This window comes from Hoplias malabaricus, chromosome 16 (genome assembly GCF_029633855.1).
Source record: "Hoplias malabaricus isolate fHopMal1 chromosome 16, fHopMal1.hap1, whole genome shotgun sequence".
Lineage (NCBI taxonomy): Eukaryota > Metazoa > Chordata > Actinopteri > Characiformes > Erythrinidae > Hoplias > Hoplias malabaricus.
Genome location: NC_089815.1, coordinates 5,451,307 through 5,475,910, shown reverse-complemented (window position 1 = coordinate 5,475,910; position 24,604 = coordinate 5,451,307). Strand labels below are relative to the sequence as shown.

At 40.2% G+C, this 24,604-nt stretch overlaps 1 protein-coding gene across 1 annotated transcript; it reads right to left on the bottom strand.

Annotated features, from left to right (window-relative positions):
- Window positions 1–15,350: 15,350 nt before the first annotated feature.
- slc39a1 (solute carrier family 39 member 1) lies at window positions 15,351–21,404 on the bottom strand. Its single transcript, XM_066646904.1, has 4 exons — window positions 21,062–21,404; window positions 18,955–19,079; window positions 18,565–18,867; window positions 15,351–17,240 (listed from the first exon to the last, which is right to left on the bottom strand). Exons 1-4 carry the CDS (start codon window positions 21,174–21,176, stop codon window positions 16,887–16,889), a joined length of 897 nt encoding a protein of 298 aa, XP_066503001.1. The 5' UTR covers window positions 21,177–21,404; the 3' UTR covers window positions 15,351–16,886.
- Between the last annotated feature and the right edge of the window lie 3,200 nt (window positions 21,405–24,604).

Genomic DNA, 24,604 nt, shown 5'->3' with positions numbered 1-24,604 from the left:
ACCTGTGAGAGCGAAAACCTGTCGGGCAGCCAACCAACCAATTTTTTGACAGGAAAAATTCTCTAACGACCCCTTCTGCCCCCAGGCGGCCAAAATTGTAACCATGTCGACGGGAGGAAATGACATTATTTCCCTGTTTGTTATCTCCCAGACTAATTGTTTTACAACAGTAATTCTGTCTGTATTTTGTACTGTCACACCCCCTTTTACCATACCAGCCATCATTAAACAATCAATGTGTTTCCCCACTAAGTTTCCTTCTACTTAGTAAAGTATTATCTATAACTCTATATGTGTAAGTGTTAAAGTTACAGGGTGTATATATATTTTTACAAATTCGTTTAGAAAGTTCAACCTGCAAGGAAAGAAGAAGGAAAAAATAAAAAAAAATAATTAAGAGTCCAAGCAACCTGTAAAGAAGAAGAGTCCACGACAACCTGTAAGGAAAATAATAATGTGTTCTCCCCCTAATTAGTAAGTAAGAGTCTATAGCCCTATATGTGTAAGTGTTAAAAATTACAATGTGCGTTTTTTTTTTTACAATTTTATGCAGTCCAAGGCAACCTGTAAGAAAAAAATGTTTTATTGTTCTGGATCTTCAAGAGCTTCAGACAACTTCAGACAACTCTCCAGTCGTTCGCAGAGTGTCCAGCTGGCACTTGTTGCTAATTAGATGCTTGCTTCTGCGTCTGGTGCTCCTCGGGTGGCCATGCTGGTTTGCACTGAGACAGGTGGTACCATGAGCTGCCTTTACCCTGGAGTCGTACCGCGTGGCTGGTTCTCTCTGTCACCCGGAATGGGCCTGTCCAGCGAGGCTCTGACCACTTTCGCTTAATGGCTCTCAGATACACCCATGGGGCCACGGCCACCTCGGGAGGTATCTCATGCTCCTCGTCTCCTCCTCTGTTTCTCCGTACCTGCACAGATAGTTCCTCACACACTGATTTTAGTTTCAAAAACAGTTGACGATACTCATCTGTGTTCGTCCCAGGCGAGCCCGCATCAGGACTCAGTCTTGTTTTTGGGCCTGGGAATGCTACGCCTCTGACCAGTTCAATTGGGAGAAGCCTGTGCTTCTATTAATAGAACTCCGAATACTGATCAGGGCAATTGGTAGGGCATCTAGCCAATTCATGCCCGTGGTCAGTGTAATCTTAGCTAATTTAGATTTCAAATTTTGATTCATCCTCTCCACCTGACCTTGTGAGGCAGGATGATACACACAATCATAGCTATGGCGCAGCCCCAGCGACTGCTCCACCCACTGTAGTGTTTTGCTCGTGAAATGACTCCCGTTATCTGAAAAAAATTTTCTAGGAAACCCATGGTTCGGAATCCAACAATTAATCAGAAACTTACAGACTGATTTTGCATCTTCCCTCAGAGTGGGGACTGCCTCTACCCACCCCGAGAATCGATCTACAACGACAAGGAGATATCTATATCTCCTAATGGGGTCAATCATATCTGTATAATCCATTTGAATCTCATGTCCATGAGAATCTGGCAATGGAAACCTTCCTGGAGCTAATTTAAATGCTTTTGCTACGTTCTGCGTGTTACAAATCTGAAATTTAGTGATGTAATCAACCACAAATGCTGACATGTATGGGTGCCACCATTGTTTTAGATTTTCCAGTGTCTGTCGTCTTCCTACGTGTGCTAATGTGTGTGCTTCTTCTAAAACTGCTTCTGCTAGTGACATTGGTAAAACTACTTGTCCTTCTTGTGACGTCCACACCTGACTGTTTGGGCTATCCCCCTTTGCTAGCCATACTGACTTTTCTTCTGGACTTGCCTGATCCTGTATGTGTCTAAGCTCTTGTCCTGTGGGAATCGGTTCCCAGGGTACACTGGAGTCCAACACAAGCATGTTGTTGGGTTCCGTGTAGCCTGCTGCTCTTTTTGCTGCCCCATCTGCAGCTTCATTCCCTCTGTTTATTATTGTGTCTCCCTTTTGGTGTCCTTTACACTTCACAATTGCTACCTTGTTTGGTTTGTGTATAGCTGCTTCTAATCACATCAGTTCTGTCTTGTGTTTGACTGGTTTCCCTGTGCTTGTGACATATCCAGCCTGCTTCCAGTGTGGAATGTCTACATGTGCGGCTGTCACTACGTACGCTGAGTCACTATAAATAGTGACGTTCCTTCCTTCTGCCACTTCTAGTGCTGAAATTACTGCTAGCAGTTCTGCCTTCTGTGCTGATGGATTTTGTTTCACTTCCTCTGCTATGACTGTCTGAAACTCATGTGTTTCCCCCTTTGCTTCCTGAACTACTGCGTATCCTGCTCTGACTTCACCTGTATCTGCCCTGTACCCACACCCATCTGTCCATAAATTCCATGACCCTGGAATGGGTATGGCTTGTAAGTCTGGTCTTACTTTTCCTTGCCTTTCTACCTGTTCCTCACACTCATGTGGTGGGCCTTCCAGCATCCCATCTGCCATGTTGACTCCTTCGTGTGTGTAAGTGATGTTGGGTGCAGTCAATGCTTTGTGAATGCGTCTCTGTCGCAATGGAGTGAGTGTGAACATCTGTGAGTTTATGTACGTTACTACTCCGTGTGTGGTTAGAATGCGCAATGGGTATCCTGCTACCAGATGTGCTGTTTTCTGGACTAATTTGGTCAGTCCTGCTACATGTCTTGTCCACTGTGGTTGTCTCCTCTCTATAAGGTCCAATGGGACACTTAAGTACATTAGTACTGCTCTACCTTCCCCCTTTTTTTTGAAACAGTACACTGAAGACAGGCAGGATGGTGTCAGGTGGTGGGACGTGGCCTAAGTTGTATGGCGGAGGCGGGGCTGTAGGCCCCTCCCCCTTGTGTTTTGTATACTCACTTTCCACTTCCGCCTTCTCATCAGTAGGTGAAGCTGCCGTCGGCTGTGACGGACCTGGTGTTTTCAGTGTAACAAGCTGTGGAGTCATACTCAGAAATGCAGTTGTGATAGCTGTAAGCTCCGCTATGTCCTTCTTAGCTGTGTTCAAGCTTTTCTTTGCCTTAGCTCTTTTGAAAAGGCTAGCCCTACTAACCTCTGCTTCAGCCTGACTTAATATTTCCTCCAGGTCTCTCTTCATCTGGTTAATGCAGTTGATCAGACATATACTATCCCCTGTGTGTGTTTTAGCCCATTTATCAAATCTCTTAAGCACACTTTTGTGCACGATATCCCGTTTTTTTTAATTTACCACACCCTCTTTCACTCCCTCAGCTATCTTTTCAATTTGCTGAACAAACGGTTTCCATTCCCAATTCCCCACGCCGTAAATGGCGTTTAATTCGTTATGCAAATCTCTACTACTAGCCATGTTGTCTGTAAGGTGCTGATTAAATATGGATCTCACCTGAATGGGTCTTCGTTCTACTTCACTCTCAAACGCGGATCAGTTAACACCGCAAGGTTTCACCACAATTCAGAGTGAACAGAACAGTGTCCCAGGGTCTCCCCCCACAGCCACTGCACTTAACGCTCTCCGGGCGGTATGTAACAAAAAGAAAAAGTCCAAGTTTAGAGTCAAGTTTAAGCTCAGCCAATAAAAGCAGTATCACCTCAGCCCTGTGAAGAATTTCACAGGCTGATAAGAAACGTAGCGCGTGTCTTCAAACACAGTATTTAATTTAGAAGCAAGCTAAGCCTAATTTACATTAAGTATCAAACCGGCCCATAGACCGAAAAAGCTTATTAGTCAGAAGCAAATAACACGCCAATATACGAACTACAATTTATAATAAATGGAAAAAGCAAGAAAAGCAGGACAAGTATCTCACAACACAGAATTAAACCAAAGACTATATTTTAGGAACGAAAACAAGTTACCGGACACACTTAACAGTCAACAAGCCACAAACATGCCTAATATGTTGAGAAATAGTTCCAGCCAAACAGAAGGAACATCATTAGCACACCGTTAAAAAGGCAATCAAATTACAAGTTATATTATAACAAGTAAAAGCAAAATTTTTGAGAACTACTGAAATAGCAAGCAGGTTACAAAATATGTTATGATGAACGAAAAATTGAAACCGAAGCAGAAAATAAATTTTTAACACAAACTACCACAGTCAAAAAAATGCAAACTGAACCGGAAAAATAAGATTCTTATTTTTATCCACAAGAAGTCTAAATCACCAATATATGCAAATAAACCCCAAAAAGAAAGAAACAGAATTTTTAAGTCTGAGCAGGCGCTCTTGTTCAAATAAATCAACCAGTTTATGCAATCCTCTATCGCCTTCTAGCGAGCAAAAACATACACAACAGTCATGTAAACAGCCTCTAAGAATAACACAGGCTCTCAGAACAGACATAAAACATGAATACACAATCAAATTTCATTAAAATACATAACAAACCCCTGGTGGGAACAGCATCCACCAAATTGCGGGAACAAAATCCGCTTCTAGATAATACTTTAAGGGAGACCAATCCTACGGACGGACCACTCCAACCGGGCCATTATCTCGACACCTCGTCGGGTTCGAGGGGGGCACGCCAGCTCCCAGTCCCTTTTTTTTTTTTTTTTTTCTTTTTCAAACCAGCAGCCCCAAATATATAAACTGATGATAATAAATTATAAAAATATATAAAATAAATTGATATGCTCTACACCCCACTCCGGACCGCCGTCGGGCCTCCGCACCACTCCAATTTAGACAATTCAATAAGCAGAATTTGAATAAAACAGGGTCTGCGCACCCACCTCAGTATGTTGCGGCCGCGAGTGGAACGGAGTCCGAAGTCGTCCGCCGTCTGGACCTCCCGCACGTTGGGGTCACCAAATTGAAGATAAAAATGCTCTTTGGACCGTTCTCAGAGTATTTAAAATTTACCAACTTATGAGAAAATAACAAAAAGGTCCAAAATACACCCTCCCTCTTCGGGGAAGGCGTGTCCGTTACGAGAGAGTCGCAGACACCAGACGAGTGAAGTTCAAAGCAAATCAAAGTATTTATTTAACAATACTGGATCCAGGAGAACTAACACATTGAGAACAGTGTGATACCCCTCCCAAGTAAAGCTCTGACCTCTCCCCCATCTGACTCCAACAGTTATACCCCAGATGACGTATAGCCTGGTGGTGAGGCGTTTTCTGGCTGATTAGCGTATATTAATATGCATAATTTCACGTGTTAGTACTCAGCTCTTCACGTGCAAAATTCAGGTGCCTGTTGTGACCCTGAAGACATTCGTTATCTGGCCAGGCTGACAATGGGCCTCTCTTCCTATTCCTCTTTTCCCGAGAAACTAAAATTTAGGGAGTCAGAAATGCACTTCAAGGCCACAAACAGAAGCTACAGATCAGCGCCTCCGTGACCAACACTATGATGTCAGTGTCTTACAAGCCTGGAGTGCACATCTGTTCAAGGTTAGACGTTAAGAATTAAGAATGTGTAAATATCATGCCATATAGTGAAGTTAGCTTATAATATGTCTTTAAGAGTAATTATCATATGAGTTAGTAGTGCAGGATCAAGCAAAAATGTTTAACTACATGTGTAAGTAATACATAATGTAAATGCTGGTTAGTCATTCAAAAAAATGCATATAAGGTACAGGATTTCACACAATGAGTATGTAGTTATAAATGCTAATTTAACTAATCATCATTTAAGGATATTTGTCAACAAACACAAAGTAATAAAATTGTTTCCCACGACACTAGGTAGTTGCATTCATTTTTCAATTGGTTGCTGGTGTGTAATTGCAGTTTCTGTGTTATCCCATGTAGTTGTTGTTAAGGTGTTGCTACACAGTAAATTCAACAGTGTTAAATCAACACTGTAGGTGTTAACACTGAGAGTGTTAAATTATTACACTAACTTTTAATTTAACACTAATAGTGTGGATTTAACACTGCTGAATGTACTGTGTAGGTGGTTATAGATGCTTGCTTGCATATAAGATTTTTTTTTTAAATGTAAAGTGTAATTATGCAGCTCAGCAATAGTATCTAAACAGTTTATAGTATTTTAAACCATTGCTATGTAGTTGATAGTGTGTTACTCAGCGCTTGCTATGGAATCTAGATAGTTGTGTGTGTTTCGTGTATTTGCTAGGATGTGTGTGTCAGTTATCTCAAGTGATTGTTATGTGTTTCTTTGCGTTGGCTGTGGTGTTTAGGTGTAGTGTTTAGAAGTTCATATATTATTCCAGGTGGTTGCTAGGATGTTGGTATGTGGTTGCTGTGGTTTGGCATAATCTCTAATTTACACTAGTTTAAGTCCCTTATCTGTGAATGTTTTGTCATGAATGTCTTTTCTGTTCTCCTCTGATGGCAGGACATCGCTGACCAGAATTGGCAGGTTGCAATCTGCCCAGTGACCACTGATGTAGTGATTGTGATGTGGTGATTGTGACTTCCAGAACTGTGTCCAACAGGGTTCTTACTGTTTGCAGTTTCTGAAGCTTTTCCTGGAGAGGCTGGTCCCTACTTTTCTCTCCAGTGAGATGTAGAAATCTTACAGGACTCTGCACCTTTCCCACGAACGTTGGCTCTGTGGACAGTCGCAGGTAACTTACACACCTCCACCTTTGTTCAGAGCTACACAGCAGTTGCTTTTAACAGCACAATGTGACTGATTTAGAAGTGTTTTTAATATACTTCTATGTTACATAGCATTTACATCAGGCGGCACTTTGTGCTGCAGGTGCGTGGGACAGTGTCTCACTCATGGTGGATCCTCACGAACGATTTCTATACGTTCACTGATGAGGTGAAATTACACTTCTTTTGTAGTTATGCTAATGTTCCTATATTGTTTTCAGTAATTATTCACAAAAGTTCTTAATTTCTCGCACAGGGCCCCTGTTACTATGCCTCAGTGCACAGGATCACCATTGCTGAGGTATGACCTTGTCTTAAAGTATGATAGACATGATAAATGGTGTGAGGTGTCACTTAACAGGAGTTTTATGTTGTGTACTTTAGCACATTGATGGCCGGCTGGCTAAAGTGGGCTCCTACAGCTTGACCAAGCACCTCCGCACTTCATCTGAGAATGGTGTGCAGGTAAGTAGGTTCCAGTTGATGCTAACTCATTTCTGCTTGTATCATATACCCTCATAAGCAAGGTCCCAGTTCTGCATTTTAGCCAGAGGTGCTGCAGATTGGATATCTGTTGTTCTGCAGGTCACAGAGCCTTTCCAGACCTATCAGGAACTGTACATCTTCGATGATATCTGGATTGTTACTTGTTGCTCTGAGCCAGAAAATGCTCCACCTGAGCCACAGCCTACGTGCACTTCCCCTCCATATGAACAGTCCAGGCCTTCAGCTGAGGTAAATTTAAAATGTCTCTATATAAGGTGTAATTACCTTCAGAATTTCAACATGGCTGTAACAAACACTGTATATTTGGTTCTGCAGGCTGAGGGTGACTGTGCTGAGGCTTGTGAAGTGCCTGCTTTATTGTGAGTACTTTATACATCCACAGCATTGAGTTGTGTTCTCAGAGTGGAGTACATTTCTCCTTTCTCTCATCTGGGTCATGAGTACATATGGAATGTCCTTTGTTTTCACAGTACCTACATGTTGTCTAAGAGTATTACCAACTTCCCTCTTAGACTGGATGCCCTGCGCCATGCTTTTTCTGTAAGTGTTTCTCAGAAGATAAGTATTTTTACATGAATTCTCACTGTTTTTAAGTAATAAAGTCTCTCCAGGCTTGACTTATCTGTGACTTCTTTTCTCCCCTTCACTTTGTAGGCCATTATGAGTGACCAGTTTTGCTGCAATCACGTCTCTGTGGCTGGCAGGATGATCCTTGGTGCGCTGGCCAGTCTAAATGCCAAGGTAAGAAAGCATGACCTAAAACACATGCATCTTGAATCATTATAAACTGAGGGGTTAATTGAAATATTCTGATCATCTGTCTCCTTCCTTCAGAATCTGACTGACTTCCAAGTGGCGTTTGACAGCTTGCTGGCGGTAGCTCAGTATCCCTCCAACCGTGAAGCTATCGAAGCAGAGCTGGCGCAGATTGGGGTGAGTTTAGATTATAGTCAAAATCAGAATACAATGTACCACACTGATTTTACTCTGACACCGGATTATCTTGTTTTCTCAGATTATGCACTACAACCTCATGGATGTGGTGTTTGAATTGGTGCTATTTGGAGTTCTTGGAAGAATGAGGCCTCAGAACTGTCCAGTAAGAGAGATTTCTTATGGCAGTAGAGACTACATAGAGTTAGATCTTAAAGGCTGTACAGCGTGTAGTGAGAACAGGGGGTTTAAACCAGTAACACAGCACTGGAACTGAGTAAAACCTGCAACATAGAATATCTTATAGCCCTGATGGAGGATCAGGACTTTTCACTTGTAGAAATTCATTCTACAAGAGCAAATACATTACTCTGATCTGCATTATCTCTCAAACTCTTTCAGACTCCAGGGGGATTTCTCAGTTACCTCATGGCCATGCTGCACTCTCTCTTTTCCTCAACTGAGCAGAGATATCCCAGGGCAGACCAATTCCAGCTTACCATCCAGGTAACAGTCATTATCCACCATGAGAGAGCTTTAGTGGAATTGTCTTTAATCAGTTTAGATGAACATTAAGTGACTTGTTTTGCACTCACACACATTGATTCAGTCAAATGAAGTAAATTCTTTGTTATTTCAGAGTGAAATTCAGTTTGTACATAATTCCTCACTTGGCCTCTCTCTTTTCGTCTCTCAGAGCACGCTGTTGCAGCTCCTGGATGACGTCTTTGCCCTGGAGGAGCGTGTGTATGAGGATCCGGGGACCCTGCATTCTGCAGTGTGGGAGTATATTGAATACCACACCCAGCAGCTCCTGGACAGGCTTGAGGACTAATCTCATTCTCTTTCTTCACGCACTGCTTTAGTATTTGTAATGAGTTTTAAAATATATGCTAATGCTAACCCAAGTTCCTCGTTTCTCTCTTTTCTCTCTGTTCCTGACCGTGCTGTGAGACACAAGGTGGGTTGAATATGTGATTGTGTTTTAGTGATGTAAATATTGTCAGTAATATATAGCACGTCTTAATGAGTAGCCTGGGCTTTGACTCTTCCTCTCTGTCTGCAGGGAATGTCGCTCACTGTGTTTAGGTTCCAGTCGCTGAAATGGGGATCAAATGAGGAGACCTTTCCCATGATGTCATCCACCGTCTTCTAGCCCCACAGCACCCCACCACATCCCCCCCGTACGTACATTCCAGTTAATCACTTTTCTGTAGTTGACTGCTGTTTTATATATAGTGTTATTTGTATGGATGTGAAAGATATTTTAAGTATGTGTGATCCTGTGTTAACCATTGTCCTCCTATTTTTCTCTATGTGTGTTTGACAGGAGCCTCCACACCAAGAGAGAGAGCAGGGAGCGCCACTGTGTGATATGGTAACAACTCCTGCAGTATTTTAACACTCTTTGCCTGCATGTTCCCCATGTTTATTTTCTCTATGTGGATCTCGATACAGTTGAGTATTCAGATTCTTTACTTTTCTATCTTCAGCTTCAGAAGCTCTGGAAAACCAAGACCAGCTGAAGGAGTAGCCTACAACTGGCAACATTACAGACAAGGTAAGATAAACCTATTTTCATTTGTATACAAAATGTAAGAAGATATATAATATTCAGAATATGAAGAATATTAATCATACTGTTTGTTGTTTTCCTCAGGAGGAGTCAGTAAAGAAGGGGATGATTTGAAGTGTCTGCCTTTGACTCAGAGCTGGGAGAGTCCAGCGTGGGGACTGGTCTGCAGCAGGCACCAGCATGTCCACGGCTGAGACGAAGAAACACTTGTTCTCATACTTTGTATGAGGACATCTGTCATTACTCCAACGTTCTATAGATTTCATGGAGACCACCACTGGATCTTGAATCTTATTTGGTTTTAGAGCAAGGGGAAGGGTTGCTGACTGTAATGACTGTATAATTACATAGGGAGCTATAAAAGGGAGTGCAGCCATCATTTTCCAATAGAGAGATGTAAGGCGCTGTATAGTGGCAAGTTTGGCAGCACTGGTCAGAGTCTCATGCATGGATGTTGCTATCCAGTCTCTTCCATTATGCTGCTCTCTCAGCAGAGCACTCCTTATGATACCGCTGATCAATCAATTAATCAATTAAACTGTTGGGAATCTCCCATCCCTGGAATCAGCCAAGTGTATGAAAATTTTATAAACTTGCCACAGACCCAGGAAACCATCCGGCAGCCATCCCCAGCGCCCGGGGAGCATTTGGGGGTTCAGTGCCTTGCTGAGTACCAGCAACCTTCCAGTACCAAGCCCAGTCTCTAACCATTGCCCCATTTCAGTCAGAGTTAGAGCAATAAGATAAACACATCTCAATGTATATCATAGGCAATGGTGCAGGCAATGATGTAGACATTACAATTTGTTTGTTCAGCTGAATGTACATCCTTATTGTGGTACATAGAACACTTTATTTCACTAAGCATGTTACACATAAGAAGATATATTACACAGAGAAAAAATCTTTATATGATTATACACAGGCAGGTTGCACAAGTTCACAGACATGTATTGAATGATTAGCAGTGAATATACTATATAAAATATATACAGACAAATAAAACTACTACAAATGAACAAGAATAATAATGCATAGACTGATAAAAAGAATTGCAGGAATAATTAAATGAGAAATAATTAATATTATTAAATATTAAATAATAAAAAATTTCGTTACATGCTTGTCTCATGTTCAAAAGCATTATATCCATTTATCAAGTTCCCTGTTCTTGAGGTGGAGCAACCACACCACATGGTTATCAAAAATGTCAGTTAGGAGGATGGATCTGATGTGCATAATATGAACATTGTGCTCTGATGTTAATTCGTTCTGCATGAAAAATGAACAATTCATTTCATAACATTGTGAACCCCTCATATAATGTTAGGAATATAAATGAAATGACAAATTCAATGTTAAAGCACAAAACTACAATGTTTTGATTTTAAATAATTGACACACTCAGGTGCTGTACTATCATTGTTACAAAGTGAAACTGGTGTGTAATAACAAGAGTATTCCATTTAATAACAGTTTAAACATAAAGGAAATACAACTGTTAAATTGTCATTTACATGGCTGTTGTTCTGGCATTACTAACCAGAATGACCTAAGATTAAGTGAGAGACATATTCAGGTGTTGTACTATCATTATGAAGTGAAAATGGTGTGTGCAAACTAATGATTTCCTTTTATTAATTATATGAATTTGGAATTAAAGTTACAGAGATAGGACAACACAAAGGGCCTTAAATTTAAAATGACACATCAGAATGACTTGATATTAAATTAGTGACATAATCAAGTGTTGTACTGTCATTATAAAGTGAAATTGTTCTGTGAAAACTAATGGTTCCCTTTTAATAATGTTCTAAATTTGGAATTAAAGTAACAGAGATGGGATAACACAAAGGGCCTTTATTTTGAAATGATACATCAGAATGACTTCATATTCAACGAGTGACATAATCAGGTGTTGTACTATTGTTATGAAGTGAAAATGATGTGTGCAAACTAATGGTTCCCTTTTAATAATTATATAAATTTGGAATTAAAATACAGAAACGGGACCATTCCAAGGGCCTTTATTTTGAAATGACACATCAGAATGACTTGATGTTAATTGAGTGACATAATCAGGTGTTGTACTATCATTATGAAGTGAAATTGTTCTGTACAAGCTAATGGTTCCCTTTTAATAATGATCTAAATTTGGAATTAAAGTTACAGAGATAGGACAACACCAATAGCCTTTATTTTGAAATGACACATCAGAATGACTTCATATTCAATGAGTGACATAATCAGGTGTTGTACTGTCATTATGAAGTGAAATTGTTCTGTGAAAACCAATAGTTTTCTTTTAATAATTATATAAATTTAGAATTAAAATTACAGAAATGGGACAATTCAAAGGGCCTTTATTTTGAAATGACACATCAGAATGACTTCATATTAAGTGAGTGATATAATCAGGTGTTGTACTATCATTATGAAGCGAAACTGTTCTGTGAAAACTAATAGTATCCTTTCAATAATTATATAAATTTGGAATTAAAATTACAGAAATGGGACAATTCAAAGGGCCTTTATTTTGAAATGACACATCAGAATGACTTCATATTAAGTGAGTTACATAATCAGGTGTTGTACTATCATTATGAAGCGAAACTGTTCTGTGAAAACTAATAGTATCCTTTCAATAATTATATACATTTGGAATTAAAATTACAGAAATGGGACGATTCAAAGGGCCTTTATTTTGAAATGACACATCAGAATGACTTCATATTAAGTGACTGATATAATCAGGTGTTGTACTATCATCACGAAGTGAAATTGTTCTGTGCAAACTAATGGTTTCCTTTTAATAATTATATAAATTTGGAATTAAAATTACAGAAATGGGACAATTCAAAGGGCCTTTATTTTGAAATGACACATCAGAATGACTTGATGTTAAGTGAGTTACATAATCAGGTGTTGTACTATCATCATGATGTGAAATTGTTCTGTGCAAACTAATAGTATCCTTTCAATAATTAGATAAATTTGGAATTAAAATTACAGAAATGGGACAATTCAAAGGGCCTTTATTTCGAAATGACACATCAGAATGACTTCATATTCAAAGAGTGACATAATCAGGCGTTGTACTATCATCATGAAGTGAAATTGTTCTGTGCAAACTAATAGTTTCTTTTTAATAATTATATAAATTTGGAACTATAATAATAACAAGAGTATTCCATTTAATAACAGTTTAAACATAAAGGAGGTTGTGGGTTCGATTCCCGCTCCGGGTGACTGTCTGTGAGGAGTTGGTGTGTTCTCCCCCGTGTCCGCGTGGGTTTCCTCCGGGTGCTCCGGTTTCCTCCCACAGTCCAAAAACACACGTTGCAGGTGGATTGGCGACTCGAAAGTGTCCGTAGGTGTGAGTGTGTGAGTGAATGTGTGTGTGTCTGTGTTGCCCTGTGAAGGACTGGCGTCCCCTCCAGGGTGTATTCCCGCCTTTCGCCCAATGATTCCAGGTAGACTCTGGACCCCCCGTGACCCTAAATTGGATAAGCGGTTACAGATAATGGATGGATGGATGGATGGAAGGATGGATGGCTGTTGTTCTGGCATTACTAACCAGAATGACCTAAGATTAAGTGAGAGACATATTCAGGTGATGTACTATCAAAGTGAAAATGGTGTGTGCAAACTAATGGTTTTCTTTTAATAATGATCTCAATTTGGAATCAAATTTACAGAAATGGGACAATTCAAAGGGCCTTTATTTTGAAATGACACATCAGAATGAATTCATAGTAAGTGAGTGACATTATCAGGAATTATCAGAATACTCTCATTAGGAAGTGGAAATGATGTGTGCAAGATGAAGGATTTCTCTTAACAACTAGAATAAAAATGACAGAAATATAAACATTTAAAGATCCTTTAATTTGAAGTGACATGTCCTGATATTTTCCTTTTATCCAAAAAATAGCAAATATTTGTTTTTTATTCATGTATTATTTGTTTAGAAATTTATTTATTTATAACATACATCTCCTGTCAGTGACTTTTGGCTTTTGTCTTGACATTCGTTCCACTACACGCTCTTACCGTAATGTTCAGAATACGCAGTTCCACCAAAACTAAGCGGGGGGCTGGTTTGACCACGCTTTTAGTGATGGGAATTTCGGCTCTTTTTGGGGAGCCGGCATTTTTGGCTCGGCTCTTCATTAAGAGCCGGCTGTTTCGGCTCCTAAATGGCTCTTTGTTTTACCACTTATTTCCACTGGTACAGAACAATATTACCTACATTTTACATGACTATATGGACAAAATATTATTGTTCAATATTAAAAATAATAAACAGTGTTGCAATGGCCAATTGTTTTTATGGGTGTCTTATAACAATTCACTGATTGCACTCACACATTCAATTGTATAAATAACTATTTTTATTTAAACACCTTAATAAAAAAAATCACTTGTAAACTCAAATACAAATGGAACTCAAATACAAAATAGCTTATTAAATTAAATAATCATCCATTTCTGGGTAATAAAATAAACTAATACTCTGCAAAGTGCAAAACAGCAGCATTCAACGGTAGTGATTAAAACAACCACAACTGTCAACAAACATTTAACTGATTTAACATTTTCTTCTACTATGTTTTGGAAGGCAGATTGGCATTCAGGAAAACAAAGTGTCTCAGCTTGGAGGGTTGGAGCTTGCTTGTTGTTCTCTGATTGGTTGAATGACAAGCCTTAGAAAAAATGGCTCGGTCTTAGACGGGAACCGGCTCTCATCGATCACTTACAAGAGCCGGCTCTTTGAATCGGTTCGTTCGCGACCGACACATCACTACACGCTTTTCCAAGTGGAAGCTGGCTTGACTCCAGTTGTGTCAATTGAGGAATGTGAGGAGGATGTGAATAATGAACTGAGGATAAAGAGGCCACCCAAATCTCCTACTCTGATCAACTCAAACACTGTTAACCTGAAGTACCATCATCTTAAATACAGTCATTTCTAAACCGTTCTCTTTATGAATTTATGACTATTGAGTACTCAAAGTTATTTTTTATAAATTTTATATACTTTAAAATAATTTATATTAAAATATTATATATTAACAGTTTTGTTACAGCAGTCTCCTAATGGGATATATATATATATATATATATATATATATATATATATATACTTAAAATATATATCCCATTAGGAGACTGCTTTAACAAAACTGTTAATATATAATAATATTTTAATATTGACTTATAGATTTTACTTGTTTACTTTTGCAGTGAGCTTCTTAGCACTGGGTTTCAGAGCTTAATCTGCCTCAGTCTTCAGTAAATTAGTGAGACTTTAGAGCACTGCTCTTCAGGGGGCGTTTTCTGGTCCTACAATCTTCTATATTATTTATTCTACAACCGCTACTGACCACGGGGGAACGTTTCCGGTTCAGGAAAGACAACTCTGCCCCCTGGTGGTGTGTAGTCTGCAGCTCTACTGACACATTGTGTGGATCGATCTTTAAAACTATTTGATTATTCCCCTACTTTCCACCGGCATAAGACAAGGCTTAAAATGTAGGGTCCCATAACTAAGACTCATAAATTATTTTTCATAATATTGAGCACATTTTCAATGTTCAGTTCAGGGGGCGCTCTGGTTTCCTCCCACAGTCCTAACACACGTTAATAAGTGGCTTTGTAAAATTGCCTTCTGAGGCGTGTGAGTGTGTGATGTCCTGGATTTCTCAGTTTGTTCCCACAATTTACAAAATAAATGCAGTTAGTCAGCAGTCTTTAAACACTGATATCCCAGATGTAAATAGAAAATCAGTTAATAAAAATGATGCAATTTAATGATAGTAGTCATATTGCTCAGCCTGAATTTCATTACAGTGTTCTCATGAGGAGCGTCATGTGATGGATGTGCTCAGATCGTAAAGGACGTCTCTGTTTGCAAACATATTTGGCACAGATCCCTGTCCTGAGAACATGAGACCTCACAATTGTCTGCACAGTTATATTTCTGCTTTTGAACATCTCATTTACACTCATAGGAACACAAAAATGTGTGTGTGTTTTCCAGGGGTTTGTAAGCTGCATTTTCCTACGTGGAAAGTTCTAATCATGATTATTTCAGACAGAAAAGCACACTAGTCTTGTGTCTAGAAGCCATGGTGAAATACATACTTTCCAAGCGTCTTTATCTATATTTGAATGTAGACCAGCAGTGATTTCCTCCAGAGTGGGTTTATTTATTGTGTAGTTATAAAAATGAGTTTTTAAAATGTGGTTGGGCAAAAGTCCAGGACTGTTGCCTTGCACAGATGTATGCCACATATGCTTTAATCAAAGGCACTCTTTACATTAAACACCACTTTCAACAAAGTTCTCACAAGAAATGACATCATTTACATTTTGTTGCAGCAGTCTTCTGCATCTGCTGTTGTTGACACCCAAGCATTTAACTGCATTACAGTCTGCTGCAGATCAAGCCAAGTCAGTAGACTGAACGATATAGTGCATCATACACAGTGTTTTTAACAATATCTCTGCATCAATTACTCCTCAGAACGGCAAGTCTTTGATCAAATATTACAAGATAAGAAAACATAAAAAATGGCATGTCAGATTTGATATTCGAGCTTCTCAAGGCTTTAAAGAGAACCCCCCCCCCCTCTCCTCCACTGTTAAGCTGTAAAAAAAGGCATCCAGAGGCGTTTCAAATGCTTAGTTCTGGTTGTTGTTCACAGTGGTAGTCATGGTAACCAGACGTCTAAAAGCTCAGTCACAGAGACTGACCTGACACGTTGTTTTCTGATATGTTACAATAGGCTATTGGGCTTAAATGTGTTTTAAAAACATATTCATTGTGAAATAAAATAAAATGGCTGTAAATGTAGTGTAAACTACGCAGCCTCCGATTCTGATCACCACCATTTCTTCACAGCGTACCATTATTCATCACACAACTCTGATTTTGTCAACAGCTCGATTGAATTATGCAGCCTGCCTTACAAGACAAACTTAAACACACACTCAAACAAACTGAAACCAGCACATCACCTTTTGGTCAAGAGCAGAATTGACTTAAAAAAAATAGACAAACCTTGTCTATTGCTGAAATGTGTCAGTTCATATAAAAGTTATATATTTCTGATAGAAAAATTTCCCCTTCTTACAGTAAACAGTGTTTTGCACTTTTAAACAAAGTCATCTGTGCTGTTTTTTTCACTGATTTACTTTAAAACACTCAGTTTGTTAAAAATCCTTGTCCTTGCCTTTTCAAACCATATGCACCTTATGTGTTTTGAAAACCTTTTTAAACGTCTGAGGCTCTGTGGTTAGCCGAGTCTCTCAGAGTCTCAGCCCAGAAAACACAGACCCGTCATAATCGAGAAGCCCACTAAGATAAAGAGGACTTTGAGGAGCTGTCTCTCAGGGGAGTTGAGTTCGTGAGGGAGGATCTCCAGGAAAGTGATGTAGATGAACGTCCCGGCTGCCATACCTTCCAGAATGGCCTGGATCAGAGCCCCGGTTTTAAGCTGAGCTTCGCTCACGCCGATGCCCACCGCGATGCCGATCGGTGACATTATGGCAAACACACAAACGTAAATAGCCACCCACATGGGTCTGACCGAACTCTGCACCAGCTTCACAGACAGACTGAACACGATGATGCTCTTGTGAACCACGATGGCGATACATATCTCCAGCACCTGCAAGAAAAAAGCGTCAATTAGCCGTCTGCATTTTTGCCACTTTGTCAAGGAGGAGCTGTAACTGATCTGTTAGATTAAGAGGTGCGTATTCATAGCTCGCAAATCTCATCCAGGTTGGTGTAACCCTGACTTGGAGATGGTGCAAAGTACAATTACACATTTATAACACAACTGTCTCCAAATAAACCAAACAGGCTGTGAAGCTTAAACCCTCACTGTTCGGCCCCCATGCAAATGTATGTAGGTCAGTGTAACCCTAAACATAAAACACATGACCAAGCCAGAATAAGCAAACACTTTCACTTTTACTAACTCTCTTAAAAGCTCATTAAAGTAAAACATGTACATGTTTCAGCAGCAGAGAAGGTAATGAAAGCATTACGGAGTCCACAGCTGTGATCACAAGCTGCTGAGGTACAGGCCGAGCACAGATCAATAGGTGTGTCATGTGTGAGTGTGACAATGCTTTAATCGGTTAAACCTGGTCAGAAATAACATGACAATGCCAATAATAATCAGGTCACACATAAAGATACAAAGGAAACAGAACAGAGGCGTCACACACACAAGGTTTCAATAAAATTCAATAAATGGTTAAAATGATATATAACATGAATGAATTTAGGAAAATAACTTACTTTACTAAGTATAGAGTCTGTCCCAAAATGGCCTGCTTTTAAAGATTGGTATTTTGTGCTCTACACCCACAAAGCCAGGACATTTTGATAACGATGGCTTTCCATATGGAAAAGGCCTATAAAACACCTATCTGCCAAGAAATGTGTTTTCCGTTGCCAATGTGGGGCTGGAACATCCAAAATTTTCATTCAGCCTGATGGGAAACTGGTGACCTTGTTTACAACTCTTACTAAACTGTGACTCATCTGAGTTTCACTGTGTTAGTGTAGCTCATCAAATCTAGGACGTTTAGAAACAACAATGAGCTTGTGGTTGTGATCCAATGAGCTAAATTACAAAAATAACTTTATGACCTTTCCCTTGCAAATATTCATGCATTTATATTTTTCTGTAACCACTTCGTCCTGATCCGGGTCCTGGGACTTTGGGCATCTTTGGGCATAAGGCACAAACATGCCCTCAACTTGGTTGGCACCACAAACTCACCCAGTCACTCTCTCACACTCACACACACACCTGTGGATAATTTCACACAGCCAATTCATCTACCAACATGTGTGTTTGGAGAGTGGGAGGAAACGCATGCAGACACTTGGAGAACACACCACAACCCTCACAGACGGGGATTGAACCCACAACCCCAGGACCCTGGAGCTGTGTGGCCTTAGCATGAGGTTTTTACCTTTGCGTCTGTACTCTGTAAACCAATGGCCAAGCCTTCAAAGATGGAGTGGAGCGAGAGAGACAGAAACAGCATGAAAGAACGGAAGGAGGAGTGGGCCTGCATATCCACATGGACATGTTGGGCACTGCCCTCTAAATCGTTCACAGAGCGATGCCCGTGAGCATGGCCATGACCCGGTGGGGGCAGCAGAGGGGCAGTTTCCTCACTTCTGTGACCGGTACAGCTGAGCACGAGCCTCTCCAGGATGAGGACAGTGAAGAAGCCACATGCCATTATGAACTCCGCCACAGGAAAGCTGTCCTGTTGAGACAAGGTGCAGGAATTTTAGAGAAATCCCAGAAGACAATAGCACAAACAATAGGCAGCTGTGTACCCAAGTAGACTCACATCCAAGCCTTTCAGCTGCTCACTGATGTCAGACAGGTAGTCTGGAATAATGTCCAGAAAACAGGCCGCCAGGAACACGCCACCAGCAAAACAGCTGATACAACTCAGCACGATTTGATGGGTCTCTGTGGAAGAAAAGCAAAAGAAATCAACAAAACAGTGGCTATGGCTAAACAAAAAGCACTGAATTTGATGTGAATAACTGTGAAGAAAGCCTTATTATGACTGGGTAAACGTGCACAAGCTGGCACTTGCTTTTCTTAAAGAAAGAAGCTGAGACCATGGGTTTCAGTTCCAGAAATGATAGGCCCTCTCTGAGCTGACAGGAACTCATGCTTTTATAATCAGGTGACTCATAGATATATCAATCCTCCTTACAGAGGCCAGAGAGGGTTCTTTATCCACCAGGGATTAAGAGCAGACCTACAAGATAAAGAAATCATTCCAGATCAGATCAATTCTTCATCATCCACTGCTTTAGGCTTAGAAAGGAGGTCCTGGTTCTAATGATCTACTATAAGTGAACACATGGTCATTGGAGGAGAAGCGGTTTTGTGATAAAAAGCTGCAGTGTTCACGGAGGGGCAAAGTCCTCTGATAAGTGACCATCAGACTAATCACAGCTGGAGGAGATACCTGTGGAGTATTGTAGACTTGCTTCCCATGACTGCAGATTTTTTTTTTGCGATACTATGTTCATACCAGTGGGGACAAGTTGCTCGTGATGCCCCACGTTTGCCTCCTGTGGGTGTGTTCAGGGGCCGCTCGTGATGTCGCTTTTTGGTCTGTACAGTGCCCAGCTTTGTCTCGGTACATAGTCAAAGACACCTCATACAGATACAGGCAGCGTTTTATAACAGGACCATGCTCGCAGACCAAAGACCACAAAATGACCACAAATACCACATTTTTTTACCTCCTTAAAATATTGCTATTCTCATGTAGACGTAAATGTAGCTAAAAGTAATAAAATAAAATAAGAAATAAATAAACCCAGTCAGGTTAAATGCACCAGTTCAACAACACCTCCTTAATTCGCTACACATCTGCTGTGGAATTTTTTCACCAGATATTCAGCACCTACCAGCACAGGACCTGAAGTGTGTCAAGACTCTATTGTTCATTCCTGGGATCATTTTATACAAAAGCTTAATGAGTAAAATTAATCTGGAAAGTGAGAGGTGTGCACACAGTAAATTCACCTAGTATTAACTTAACACTGAGAGTGATGTTGAATTATTACACTAACAGTGTTAACTGAACACTAATAGTGATGATTTAACACTGGTGAATTACCTGTGCACCAACAGGTGTCTCAACATTGATAAAACATTTAAATTAGGAACTGGAAACGTTAGTAAGTTATATGAAGAAGTCAGAAAAACCCAGGTTCATTTTGTTATATTATTATTATTATTATATTATGATACTATTCAGATGAGTGCAAGTCCACCAAAACTGAATTTCAATACACTGAACTGAGTGAAGGTAGTCAGAAATGTCTGAAGGAAACAAAGCCGTCTGAGACCACAGAATGAGTTTATGGTTCTTCAGTTTGATCTTAAACAACGGCTGCACGCCAAGCACAGCATTCAAAGGGGAATTCCACTGTTTTTTTCAAAATTCCTGATCCAGTCACTGTAGAGTCCACAGAGCTGTACCATAGAGTCATAGAGAGTTCTTGGCAGTTGTGCTGATAGGAACCAGACGTCTTCAGGCAGATACATTCCATTCAGTAACTCAAGGTGATATATGTATGGTTCATTTTTGCAAGATAGTCACCAAATAGAGCGTGTTGCTTATATTCACAACTATTCTACCTTTTATAAGGCTTTATCTTGTATCTGTCCACTGATTTTAGGGTAGAGGGTTGTGTTGTGAGGTCTGCTTCCACTGACCACCACGGTAAAGAAAAGTCTGCCAGTAATTATCCAGCAACTAACCGTTTGAGAATTCAGTTTGAACGACTTTCCTAACGTCTCCTCCGCTGCTCTTAAGGTGGAGGGGACAGATTTAAGGGATTATTGTGGGTTTATACTCTAATATTACTCTTTATTTACATCTAAACAGCATTCAAACAGTGCGAAAATGAAAGTCTTCCTCTTACCTGTTCCACTTGTATCTCGGAACCATTTCATCCGAGCAGGGACAATACCAAATAACAAAGTGAGGACCAGCAAGCCGACGAGGGCTCCTATTTTAACCTGCAGTAGGTAGTCCATCTCAACTCCAGCTCAGTCACTATACACCCACGACCTGCTGCTAGTAAACAAACCCGGGAGGTACTAAATCCCCCCCTAAACAGCACTGAAACGTCCCTAAATTCAGCCTGCCATCGGCCGACAGAACCACTGAGAGTCACTGCTGTTTCTGAGACCCTCTGGATAAACCAAGGCGTTATAATAACCTCGGATGTTCATGGTGTGTTTATGTGAACCCGGGTAGGTCCATGTTGCGCTCCACACTCCACTTTAACTCCTCCTCATGACGTAACTCACATTCGGTCATAATTCCCACCCGTTTTCCGACAAGCCCCGCCCCCTGAACTAATACAAGTCCTTTTGGATTTTTTTGTACAATATTTTGGGACATTTGTAACTTACCAGAGCCACGTTTAACCAAAAAGTAAATGAGGAATGTAAAGGAGTATATGTTTTTTTCTCTAATTTATTTTTGTTTATGTACTTATATTCCTGAAATAATTACTTATAAGTGGAGTAATTTTAATTACTCTTAAAAAAATCCTCTTTATAGTATTGAAAATATTATGCAATCATATTAATATCAGTATGGATCTATATCCATGGAAACAAAGTCAATATTTTGAGTTTCTGTTGATTCATATTTTCCTGGATCAGCAGAAAAAATGAGGATGTTTTGAAGGAACTGCACTGGGAGCTCCTTCTACATTCATGACTAAAGTCACCTGACCCATGTTCTCACTGGATGCTGAGGTGGCTGCGCACCAGAGGCATTAGTAGGATGTCATTTTTGGCACGGCATGATTTTTAGGGTGGTTTTGAGACTGGGGATGTGTGGTGTTGGGGAAGAATATTTCAGTTTGGATGGGTAGATTCCTCTGGGTGGACAAAGATGGCTCTGGACTGGCAGATAATCTTCTGAGTGGGCAGTGCCCACCGCAGCCCACCCATCCACTTGATGCCCACCCCAGCCCACCCATCCCCTTCCCACCCCTGCAGGTAGAAATGAGAAAATCCCATCACTGACACTGGAGAGCACATTTTTAACCAGTAGACAAAACTACCTGGTACCCAGTAGGATTATTTATTTGGGCTCTACATGGCTGTATTGGTAGGGTACTGTGTATGTGTCTAAATTCCTTTGTACTCCTGTCTAATTAATATAATCATGCTTCATGTTATTGCTCTGGTGGGGCATTTCTGACCCAGATATTCAATGTTGACCCACACAGACTGTTTGGTCACAATATTTTGGGAATTAAAGTTTTTTTAGGTAATTAATCAGCCTTTCATGAGGATTAAACATGATTCTTTTTTTAAAAAAAAATGCTAAATGTGCTAAAAAGAAAATCTACAGTGGATTTTAAGGAGGAGGGAAGCGTGGTGGATTGGGCGGGGCTTGTCTGGAAACGGGTGGAAAAGTTAAGACTATTTTGATCTCTCCCGCCTTCTGGGGCACTGTATTTCCGTCTAAAATTAAATACTAATAATATATTTCTATATTTTTTATATTAAGCGGAGATCCGATACATTTTCACTTATTCGTATTTAGAGCTTTTAGGGATTGAGAGATGTGGAGAATGAATGGAGCGCCAGCAGGGGGCAGCAGAGCTCTCGTTGAAAAGTAGCACATGACGGTCTTGTGACTGGTTGATCACACGCACACATTACATCCTCCTTCTAAGGATAGGTTTCCACTGAATCTCACGAGTTTTTTTTCCCCACATTTTGAAGCATACACATTGTTTTCAGCGATAATCTCACATCTTTCAGTTTATAAAACAGGATGAAAAACAAGCCATGCTTAGAATTCCAGTACAAAAACAACATAAATATTTCTATTTAGGGAGGTGTACAACCTCAAGCCACAAACACAGTTTTAAGTATTCCGTTATTCCTTATGTGATTTCTCAGATAAACCCAAAATGGAGTTTAATAGGAGCACTTTCTAGTTCTACAGACTTACCATACATTGTTAGCCCATTGTTAACCTGTTTTTCAAAGGTCAGGACCACCAGAAAGCAGGTATTGTGTGTTGAGCTGGTCTGGGTGGATCAGAAACAGCAGTGCTGCTGGAGTTTTTAAACCCCTGTGTCACTGATGGACTAAGAAAATCCTGTGTGCAGTGTTTTGTGTCCACTTCATGGAGAACTAGGCCGACCAATACACTGAGCAGCAACTGATGTGCTCAGCCTGTCAGTCAGCAAACTGTGTTTAAATACTCCAGTGTCTGATCCACATGTACCATCACAGCACATGCTAACACACCTAAGAACTATCCATAAGCACACACATAAACACACAGTGTGTAGTGCTACACATGTCCCATGGGGTATAATAAGTGCAATGAGAGAAAATAGCCCAGAAATAAAATGTATCTTAATACATACAACTTCTGACATATGCCAAAAAATATTTACAGTTTGGGAAAGTGAAACTTGCTTTGGGTTTTAGGTTTTCAGTCATGTTACAGACAAACACCAAGGCAGCATTAGGAGTCTAGACAAGGGGTTCAACCTGCCTGAACCCCACACTACTTTGAAGAAGACAATGGTATTGCTCACGCTATCTCAACTACAAGTTCTGGTTTTGAAGCACCATAGTCCTGTGCAGTTTGGTGATAATTTTGCCTTAGCACATCCTTTAAACCAAGCAGTTAACTGCTACTTTGAATCAGTGGTGCTTGTGTAGGGGGGTCACTGAACTGTGCTGGACTAAGTCTTTTCAGAGCAGATGACCTCTGCAAGGCACCTTCCCTTGCACCTACAAAGCTTTTATTAACATTTAGGTCCTGGTCTTAGCAAGAGCATGAGCATGTGGGTGAAGTTAGGCGAAGGTAGGGAGAGTAAAGTTTCTCATTTAATATTCCTGCTGCCAACTGAGCCCCATGCTGCTGAGTGAGCGCCGCTCCCCGAGGCATCAATAATACAAGAGGAAGTTATTGTTCCGCTGCGTGTGACACTGCCCAGAATTAAAGGGCTTGTGGGGAGGCAGTACTGGCCCTTTCACTGCTGCGGCTCAGGTTTCTGGCCCTGCAGACAGCACTCAGACATGAGGGAGATGTTTCTGTACATTAGTGAAGGGCCTGATTGTCTGGAGCTGGGGGATTTAACCATGCTCTTGTATTATGACGGCTGCTGGAAACCTCCTGGCACTTCATCATGTAAAACAATCCCCTCAAAGACACTGTCCAAAGTTATATCCTGTGAAAAGATGACACAAAAACAAGTCACTGGGATTGATGATACCAACAACAAATAAAAAATGGTTCTCAGAATTGGAACATATTGATGCTTTTTGAACGTATCTACGGTAATTGAAATAATTTCTGTCGGAGGGAAAGTATATTTCATCTGGGATAATGTATTTGCTGAACATAATTTCAGAATTGTTTATAATTATAAGTAACATTACAGACCAACGTTAAGATTAGTTAGTTGGCTAGTTAG